At 42.5% G+C, this 10677-nt stretch overlaps 1 protein-coding gene across 1 annotated transcript; it reads right to left on the bottom strand.

Annotated features, from left to right (window-relative positions):
• Positions 1–5236: 5236 nt before the first annotated feature.
• LOC147016094 (uncharacterized) lies at positions 5237–9834 on the bottom strand. The gene is made up of 4 exons (XM_085848786.1): positions 7696–9834; positions 7330–7399; positions 6462–6625; positions 5237–5631 (listed from the first exon to the last, which is right to left on the bottom strand). Exon 1 carries the CDS (start codon positions 9667–9669, stop codon positions 8425–8427), a length of 1245 nt encoding a protein of 414 aa, XP_085704912.1. The 5' UTR covers positions 9670–9834; the 3' UTR covers positions 5237–5631; positions 6462–6625; positions 7330–7399; positions 7696–8424.
• Between the last annotated feature and the right edge of the window lie 843 nt (positions 9835–10677).

The following is a 10677-nucleotide window of genomic DNA, read 5'->3' on the forward strand; positions in this document are numbered from 1 at the left end:
TAACTCAGAAAGTATAAAAACGAATTGCATGAAATTTTGTGGGATGATTCGAGAGTATCCAAGGACGATTTGATTAGATTTTGGGAGCGATCGGGTCAAAGTTCAAGGTCAGGAAAAGGTCAAAAACACTCTTTTGAGCATAACTTCCTTCAAAATACAGCTATCGACATGCAACCACCGCCATATTGTTCCAGGACGAGATACCTTTGGGATATGTAGTGTCAGATTTGACGTAACGTCATCGGAAGTGGGTCTAAATGACGTCACAAGATGACGTAAATTTTCAATTTTCGATCTCATCAGTTTTGATCATACCGTTTTGTAGGACTTACCTGAAGGACGTCACACACCAAATTTGACTTCGATTGGACTGACCGTTATGACGTTATTGACGTTTGAACATGACGTTTTTCAATTGTGGCTCTAATGTCCTGATATTTTACAGTCAAACATCGATATAATTTACAAAGCAAAGTCTCCCAAATCCAGGCATTAGGATCAGTACCAAAATATCTGTTTATTGATGTGCAGGTTTTGCCAATTAACTCTGTAGTCAAGGTCAAGGTCACACTCAAGATCAAAATATACTTGTGGGCATAGCTTCAGATCTAATAGAGCTATTGACATGAAACCAACATTAAAACGTTCAGTGAACTTCGAGCTTTCAGAATGGTAGTCCCCGATTGGACGTGACGTCCACGGAAGTGCGTCAAAATGACGTCAAAAGATGACGTCATTTTCAACTTTTTAATTTTTCAGTGTTTATCATTCCATTATGTTGGACTGCCTTCAAGGAGGTTACACACCAAATTTGACGTCAATCGGACTGACGGTTGTGACGTCATGGACGTTTTAAAATGACGTTTTTCAAATGTGCCCGGAAAAAGTTGCGGCGGTGAAGGTATGCTCTCTACCGAGTGCCCGTTCTAGTTTTTCAAGAAAATTGAGTTATTTGAAAAAACGTGCAAGGGTGCCAATATTTTTGGCCATGACAGTCGAAGCTGTTTTTTAAATTTTCTTTATTTTATTGATCAAAAGGTCAAGGATGTATAAAATATCATTATATCAGTGACCCAATATGAGCCAATTCATCGAGTGTAAGCTGCCTTCTGTCCAAAAGGTCAAGGGAAGAAATGACCGCATTTTCCGGTGTATTGACCGCGGATGTGTATTGACCACATCCCTGTTTGTCACACTCAAAAAATAAATATAATTTCTGGTGTATAAACCACACCAATGTTTTCACCCTCAAAATAAATGAATTTGTTGATCATTTTATTTTCTGATCTCGATCTAAATACATTTGGATATTAACTTTGTGCGTAACAAAGTGACACAGGTATCAACCTGCTTCCTCCCATGTCCGCCTCGTTTCATCGAACAGTCTTATTCTCATTTTCAAGAAGTTGAAGATGGGGGAGGACACCAAAAAAACCAAGTAGTTTTTATTTTTCTTTCTTATTTTTGATATTAGAGAGAGGATTTTTTTTGTTTCAAGAAATAGGAAGAATAGGGATTCATACCGTTATCATACATATTTATTGTGGACTTGTGGCCCTGAAAAGGGCTGTTTGGGTTTAATGACACTTTTCAGCTTGACGCGAAGATGCTTTTCATCTTTGAGCAAGTCCCTGTCGCTGTTCACATCGCTTTCACCATCATTTGCAGCCACCTCCTCCTCCGCCCCCCCTCCTCCTCCCAAATGATGTAGTCCTCTCTGCCATCCATGTTGTTTGAGATGCAGCATTTCAGAAATGCGCGCTTGATGATGTCCGACAGCATCTCCTCCCACACCTTGACGATCCAGCCGAAGATCATCGGAAGGTCGACCTTCGAGGAGGGGACTGCGAGTAAGAGAGAAGGGTGGGGGAGGAGGAGGGAAAAAGACAGGTGAGGGGTTGAGGTGGGGTTAGCAAAGAGAATGATATGTGATGCATCATGACCCAACAACATGACCAAAGGCAGTGTTGTGCTGGATGTGCGAATGAGACCGCTTCCCACCCCAGGAGCAAGGCAGGGTGGGCTATGACCGCCGTGGCCCAATAGGGAAGTGTGATTCGGGACACAGCACGTCGCTTTGGGTCATCACCCCGCCTTTTACCAGGGGCTTATCAAAGGTGGATCGCGAAGCGGTCCTCCCTCTCTTCATCTGCCTGCTTCACCTTCATCTTCGTCTGTTTGCCTCACCCCTTCCTTCACCTCTCTGCTCCACCCTTTCTTCACTGCTCCTCGTTGTCTGCCTGTCGCTGCAGCTACACTTGAGGTGGTGCGCGACAGACATTCTTTTGTGACCAGTGCGGAGCACACGTTTCCACAAGCCCCGGCAGTGATTAATCAGGAGATAATGCGCCGACTCTTGTGGTGGGATCTCTCTCTCTCTCTCTCTCTCTCTCTCTCTCTCTCTCTCTCTCTCTCTCTCTCTCTCTCTCTCTCTCTCTCTCTCTCTCTCTCTCTCTCTCTCTCTCTCTCTATCTCTATCTCTATCTCTATCTCTATCTCTATCTCTATCTCTATCTCTATCTCTATCTCTATCTCTATCTCTATCTCTATCTCTATCTCTCTATCTCTCGATCCATCTCTCTCTCTTTCTCTCTCTCTCTCTCTCTCTCTCTCTCTCTCTCTCTCTCTCTCTCTCTCTCTCTCTCTCTCTCTCTCTCTCTCTCTCTCCCTCTCTCTCCCCCTCTCCTTCCACTCCTCTGTCTCGTCCCCTCTGGATGCATAGAAGAGCATCTATTACAGATTTGCAATCACAGTTTCCTCCAGAACCACACCACACCTCCCACTTCCCCACCTGAGACACCACTATTTCTCCCTCCTACCTCCCCCAAAGTGAACTGGGTTGCCTTGGTCAGCCAACCGCACAAGGTATTGTGAGGCCATTTGTCCTCATCTACTCTCTTTCTTTCTGGCTTTTTAATCTTCTGTGTGTGTGTGTGTGTGTGTGTGTGTGTGTGTGTGTGTGTGTGTGTGTGTGTGTGTGTGTGTGTGTGTGTGTGTGTGTGTGTGTGATGGTGCCTGTCGTAGCATAAGTTAAGATTGTCGAAGTTCTAACGGGATAAGTCTGCTCTGCTTTTGCTTTTGTAAATTTCTTGCCTTTTGCCGCACCCCACAAATTCCTTGCTTTCCCTGCTGGACATACGAATAAACCCATTCACTGTGCCACACACCTTTCGTCGCTTGATTACAAATAAATGCTTGTATAGAAATGTTACCCCAAATGTTGCCACATACCCCAATGATCTGTTTTCCTCGCCAGTACGTCCTTGGGCAGTTGTGCTCGGCTGCATCTGATCCGGTAAGGTGATCCGGTTTGAACAAGGGTGTGTCCCCGTTAATTAGATCCCGTGACCATTAGGTAATGGGTATCCATTAGACGGAGGACCCTAAGTCACGTGGTTGAGTTATTGGCGTTCACGCTCGATTTGCGACCCGCCGCGTCTTGAAGTTTTCCGTGTGCGACGACCTGCAATGCCGGAGAGTCTGGTGGGAACCCAAGGAAGCTCCCCCCCCCCACCCCCCTCTTGTTCTTCTCGCTCCCGACCCCGGGTCCGCAACAATATATACAGCACGAGCAAATCTACATTTTAATGCAAGACCTTGTATTCTCGGAGATAACCATCAAATTTTATTGATGTGCAGGTGTAGCTGAAAGGGCATTACTTCGTATGAGCTTCCCTGAACTTTCAACCTTCCGGTGCAGTGATGTCAGGTTAGAATTTCATGTTTTACAGTTCATTGTATAAGCTTCACAATGAGTCTTGAAAGATGTTCAAAAACTGCTTTTTAGAGTTTAGCTTCAACTTTTAACAATCTTTCATGACGACACATTACTTTTTTTTATTTTACTCTTGGTTGCATTTCATCCAAATTTGTCTTCAGTCTGTTTGTTTTAACAAATGTCTAAAGTTGTTTTTATTTGTAGAAGTGGAGGATGAGAAGTTCGCTATTCCTAAAGGTAGATTCCTTATAACTCTGTGCTCTGCCACCTTTGGTGGACAGAAGTTATGTTTTCATCCTTGTCTGTCTGTCTGTCTGTCTGTTTATTTGTCTTTGAGCATGATACCTGAGAGTTAGAGATGGATTCGGACGAAACTTGGTGAACAGGTTCGGTGTGTGACAAGTATGAATTAATTGGATCTTCGTGAAGATGCGGTTCTGGATCCGGATACGAGAATTATTTTCCCCCGCCGCATGGCGGAAGGGGGATATTGTTGATTTCTCTTGTGATTCTTCACCGCTGAGAGATGTGGCCAAAAAAGATACACAGTGCAGCACAATATTTCAAAAATGATGGAAGAGTTATTGGTGTATTGATGGATGAGTTGAGGTAACCAGAACAAGCTGATGAGATTTTGTTTCCTGATGAGAGGAATTTCCTCCTCTCCAAGGATGTCAAACAAAAGGGATTGTCCTTACTCGATCCTTTCAATCTTTGATCTTGAGACCAAATAGCAGAGCATGCAGTGAAAGCACACATTGTGCCTACGGCCGGATTAAGACGTTGCGGGGCCCTCGGCCATTTTAAATGTTGAAGGCCATATCCAATGCTCTATTTGTCTATTCACATTCAGTTTTGTGGAGATTGGTGAAGGCTTCATCCAAAAGCCATAGGTGTGGGGCCGCTTCAAATGGTGCCCGAGGCCATGGCCTGACTGGCATGTGCCTTAATCTGGCCCCGATTGTGCGATGAACCCTTGGTGCTCGCCTTACCTCCCTGGAAGTGCATCAACATTGAAGCGTCATCTGGAAACGTTGTGGCTACTTTTTGTGGGATTGCAGTGTCAAGGCTCTCATGACTCTCCATTTCATCAGGTGAGAGACATTATATTGAGGATTACTGTGCTGATGAACTGCCACAGTTGTAAGATGCTATCAACAACCTGGGAAACATGCCTGGAGGAGTGTTGATTCTCCAGAACAATGCATTACCAAACATCGTCTTGGTTGCATTGACTGCAGCAACCAAACTGTGACTTTTAACTGCTTCTCCAGACATTTTCTGGAGATTCAGTTCCTTTATGTTTCTTTCTGTTTCCCAAGTTAAAAGAAGACCTTTGAAGAAAGAGTTTTTGTGAGAATGAGGAAAGAATTTCAGAGGTTGAGAACATTCTGAAAAAGCAAGATCAGGATGTTTACAAATCTCTTTTATCAAGATGCAACAGAGATGGACGAACTGCAATTATGTCAAGGAAGACTATGTTGAAAAATAAATAATGTTTTTTTTTTTTTGGTCAGGCAAGAAACTGAACACCCGTCATTGAACTGAAATAACTGAACAGTGGAGGTTTGGATGTGAGAGTGAAATGAGAAACCAAGGTTCGAGAAACATGGAAAGATGTTCATGGAAAGGAACCTTTATTCAGGTGGAGTTATGAGAAGAGAAATTTTAAATAATTACAACATTGAATGTTTTAAGGACAGGATTTGAATTAGATCTTGATTGAAGTTGTTTACATGGAATCTGCAGGTGGGTTTGGTAAGCTGGTTCGGGTCAAGGATGTTGGGAAAAAACGAATCGGATTTCTGATTGACCAAGTCCTTGAGGCGATGTGGTGGAGGAGACGATGGCCATAGTTCAGAATGGAGATGATTCAGCAGAATATTTGAAGTCAATCCAGACGATGGCAGCAGCTAAATGGAGGGAAAGAAACATAAATACAATGTTTGAGTTGAAATGTGTTTGTTATTACAGTCATGAAGTCACACACAATGTACAGTAATGAAGTCATCCATGATGTACAGTAATGAAGTCATCCATAATTTACAGTGAGGAAGTCACACACGATGTACAGTAATGAAGTCATCCATGATGTACAGTAATGAAGTCACACACGATGTACAGTAATGAAGTCATCCATGATTTACAGTGAGGAAGTCACACACGATGTACAGTAATGAAGTCATCCATGATGTACAGTAATGAAGTCACACACGATGTACAGTAATGAAGTCATCCATGATGTACAGTAATGAAGTCATCCATGATTTACAGTAATGAAGTCATCCATGATGTACAGTAATGAAGTCACACACGATGTACAGTAATGAAGTCATCCATGATTTACAGTAATGAAGTCATCCATGATGTACATTAATGAAGTCATCCATAATGTACAGTGATGAAGTCACACACGATGTACAGAAATGAAGTCATCCATGATGTACAGTGATGAAGTCACACATGATGGACAGAAATTAAGTCATCCATGATATTCAGTCATGAAGTCAAGCAGTGAACACCAACGGTTAATATCTGCAGTTCCCTTCATGATTGGCATTGATTGTATGAACCAGCGAGAGACTTCACCTGCTCGATGGATAAACTCAACTTATTAAATTCTCTACATTTGGAACTATTTAGTTCTCATCATGATATTTTGAACAAGGAAGTGACAGATTGACAAACATGGACACAAAAAGGATCCAGGTGATGAAATAAGTCCATCAAGTGTTTACCGTACCTTAGTTCTGGAGACTGTTCATTTGAAAAAGGTTGAATCAGCCATCTGCATGAGCCTGGTGTATCGCCTTGCATTCCTGGAGAGCTTGTATGATGGAGTGATGAGGGAATCACTTCCAAACATGGCATCTTCCTCTCCAGCAGCCATAAATATGACTTCTTCCTCTGCAAACACATCAACAAAAGGAAGTCAAAACCACTCAAGAACATTGTCATCATAATCTCCATCGTTGTCCTGCCTTCCAACCCAACCCTGGAATGAATATCTATCTCTCTCCATCTCTCTGTGTTTCTCCCTTTGCCTCATTTTCTGCATTTCAGTTCATGTTTTATTTCACTTTTTCCTCCACTTTCACTTATTGATTTTCTCCATCACCAAATCCCACTGGACTCGAATGAACGTTTAATTTCTGTCACCTTACAAGGGAATTTCTGCAATTTTGGTCCATCATTCCTATGCTTCAGAGAGAGCCCACAAATCCCCACTTACTGTCTGAATTGAAATAACAAAACCTCATCTGATGACGTTGAAGTGAACCATGATGGAGTGCTTCATGGAAGGCAGCTCAAGTCATCCATCGCTGATTGAAAGTGGCATTGTAAAAATTTTATTTTTCAAACAATTTATTTTCATGAACATCCAGGTGTTCACAATGAATTCTGTATGGAAACATTAACACTCATTCCAGACTTTCACCAATCGTAAGATTTGTTTGGTGCTTGTCTGGCTTCGAGTGAAGCAAAATATTGATTTGTTTTCAACACTTCTGAAACACAGACAAAATGGGACACGATGGAGGTGAAGAACATCTAATTTAGACAAAGTTTCGGATAATTTGTTATGTAAGGTAAGATTCTTGGTAACTTACGTTCCAGCCGGTAGGATGGTTTGACGTATGATGGTGGTGGAGGAGGGAACGGGCGTCTCTTCTGAGGGGTCTTTGGAAAAACAATAAAAATAAGAAAGATTAAATACATTGATATGTTCATCAGTTTGATAACTTGTGCAGGATGTGGCACAAAATGAAAAGCACTGAGAGAACAGGTAATCAGTGATAAGGTGAATTAGTTGATCTAATCCAATCAAGGGGAGTTAAAATACTTGTGATTTATCCTGCGTGGGGATGACCGTGCCAATAAGTTACCTTTCCCAACAAAATTATAATCACAATTAACTCCACAATTGAGGATATTATTTTTCATCAAAATAAGTATTCACCTGTAAGAATGCTTACCTGTTGAAGGGCCTGAATGTGGTTGGGCCCCTCAACACCATGCTGCTTCTGCTGCTGTTGCAGCACTTGATCAGAATGAGGCCTCTGTTCCTGCTGGAACCCTTGAACAACATCTTGTGTTTGCTGTTGCTGCTGTTGTGGCTTGCTATCATGGCGAGGCTTCCGTTGTTTTGGCTCGCTATCATGGCGAGGCTTCTGTTGTTGCTGTGTCGCACCAACACCGTGGGGTTTCAGTTCAATTCCTGTACTTTTCTTTGCTGCCTGTCTTTGCTTCTTCATTTGTTTTTTGAAGATTTTTTCCTGTTCTTTGAGCAGGTGTTTCGCTTGCTGCTTCACCTGTTGTTTTTCATTCCAATTTTGAGACCACTCATTGGCATTCTCATTCCGTTTTTGCTGTCGATGCAGTTTCCAGTCAGCAATCTTTTGCACTTGTTCTGCCTCCTCCGCATCAACATTTGCTTCTGCCTCCTCGTTGGTCTCGTCAGATTTTTGACAAGGTTTTTTGAGTTCTTGATCAGTTACCGTCTCTTTTTTCTGTTCCACTCGTCTCTGTTCTTCCTGTTCTACTCGTCTCTGTTCTTCCTGGTCTAGTCATCTCTGTTCTTCCTGTTGTATTCGTTTCTGTTCTTCCTGTTTGAGTCGTCTTTCTTCTTCTGCACTTAATATCTGGTTTTCCTGTTCTCCTCGTTTCTGTTCGTCCTGTTCTAGTGGGTTCTGCTTCTTCTGTTCTCATCGTTTCTGCTTTTCCTGTTTTCGTCGTCTCTGTTCTTCCTCTCTTAGCCTCTGCTTTTCCTGCTTTCGTCGTCTCTGTTCTTCTGCTCTTAATCTCTGGTTTTCCTGTTCTTGTTCTTCCTGTTCTTCCTGTTCTTGTCGTTTATGCTTTTCCTGTTCCAGTTGTTTCTGCTTTTCCTGTTCTTGTCGTTTCTGCTTTTCCTGTTTTCGTCGTCTCTGTTCTTCCTCTCTTAGCCTCTGCTTTTCCTGCTTTCGTTGTCTCTGTTCTTCTGCTCTTAATCTCTGGTTTTCCTGTTCTTGTTGTTCCTGTTCTTCCTGTTCTTGTCGTTTATGCTTTTCCTGTTCTAGTTGTTTCTGCTTTTCCTGTTCTTGTCGTTTCTGCTTTTCCTGTTCTAGTTGTTTCTGCTTTTCCTGTTCTTGTCGTTTCTGCTTTTCCTTTCTTAGTCTCTGCTCTTCCTGTTCACATCGTCTCTGTTCTTCCTGTTTTAATAGTCTCTGTTCTTCCTGTTCTAGTAGTCTCTGTTCTTCCTGTTCTTGTCGTCTCTGTTCTTCTTGTTCTCGTAGTTTCTGCTTTTCCTGTTCTCGTCGTCTCTGTTCTTCCTTTTCTAGTCGTCTCTGTTCTTCCTGTTCTTGTCGTCTCTGTTGTTCCTGTTCTCGTCGTTTCTGTTCTTCCTGTTCTTGTCGTCTCTGTTGTTCCTGTTCTCGTCGTTTCTGCTTTTCCTGTTCTTGTCGTTTCTGTTCTTCCTCTCGTCGTCTCTGCTTTTCCTGTTCTCCTCGTCTCTGTTCTTCCTCTCTTAATCTCTGGTTTTCCTCTTCTCTTCGTCTCCGGTTTTCCTGTTCCTGTCGTGTCTGTTCTTCCTGCTCTCGTCGTTTTTCCTCCCTTACCTCACTTTGCCAAACCTCTTGTTCCCGAGTGTGCACATCTTTTTCCCTCTTATAAATCTCCTGCTCCAGCTGATGTGCTTCTTTCTCTCTCCTGAACAACTCTTCCTCTTTTCTTTTTTTTGTCTCTAAAAATCGTTCTTGCCGACCACGCTCCTCCTCTTCTCGCTGGTTCAACACTCTCTCCATTTTCTCAACATCCTTTTCTCGTTCTCTAATCTCTTCCTCTTGTCGGCATGTCTCAATCTCTCTATGTTTTATTTCCCCTTCTTTTAACATCTTCTTTTTTTCGAATTGAGCCCGTTTTTCCTGCTCCATTCCCTCGAGTTCAGAAATCCCTTTCTGTAATTTCTCCACCATGTACTCACTCTTGAGAACCTCTTTCTCTTTTCGTTCGATCTCAAGCCATGCACGTGTATGCTCCTGATACACTGATTCCCTCCATTGCACAAATTTTGTGAATTCTCTCCGATCTTCCTCCTCTATTTGCCTCCACTCTGCCGTCTTTCTTTTCTTTAGCTCTTCATTATGCTTTTTATCTCCTCCTCTTCATCTTTTTCCTCATTTCCTCTTCCTTTCTTTTCCTCTGCTGTTCTTCCTCTATTTCCTTCTGCTTTTCTTTCTCTTTCCTCCATTTCTCTTCCTCATATTTCTGTTGCACAACTTTTTTCTGAACTGTTTGCTCTCCAAGCTGAACTAACAGTTCTCTTTCTTTCAGTTCTTCCTCTTTTTGGTGCAACTTTTCCCCCATCTCCTGTAGTTTTTCATTCTCTCTCTGCCACAACATCATCCTTTGATCCTCCTGTTCCTTTGCATCCTGCATCTCCACTGTTTCTGTTTTTGGAAGCTCTTCGAATACCGGCTGCACTTTCGTTCCCATTTTGTTCTTTAAATGTTTGCGGCCACATCCAAAACTGCAAGAAACAAACACAATACTTGTCAGTTTGAACTAAAGTGAAGTACAGTAACTATTATATAATGTGAAGTGTGGTGTCTGTACGTATGTTTGTAAGGTCGCACGTTCGGCTGTCTCCCGTTTCTAGTGGCCGCTTCTCACACACTGCGTTTCAAAGCTCCACATGCAGGCAAAGTTTAACATTTAACCAGAAGAAATGCATGACACCAAACGAGATGTATTATAAACATATAAATACAACATGGAATCACAGTTTGTTTAACAATGCATGAAGATATGACCTGGGCTGAAAGGATGGCCTCCAGGAACACGCACTTGCCTCGAAGCTGTCTCACCAGCCAGGGTTAGCATCCTGAGTGTTTCACCAACTGGGTGAATCATCAATGTGTGTGCCGTTCCTCCGATGTACGTTTAACTGGGTGCCCTGTCTACCATCAGTTGATGGATGTGAA

The sequence above is a fragment of the Eptatretus burgeri genome, chromosome 12 (assembly GCF_056783735.1).
Source record: "Eptatretus burgeri isolate ZD-2024b chromosome 12, Ebu_testis_v1, whole genome shotgun sequence".
Classification (NCBI taxonomy): Eukaryota; Metazoa; Chordata; class Myxini; order Myxiniformes; family Myxinidae; genus Eptatretus; species Eptatretus burgeri.

Coding starts and splice junctions, on each gene's coding strand:
- LOC147016094 (XM_085848786.1), bottom strand. CDS start 9,669: ATGGTGGAGAAATTACAGAAAGGGATTTCTGAACTCGAGGGAATGGAG.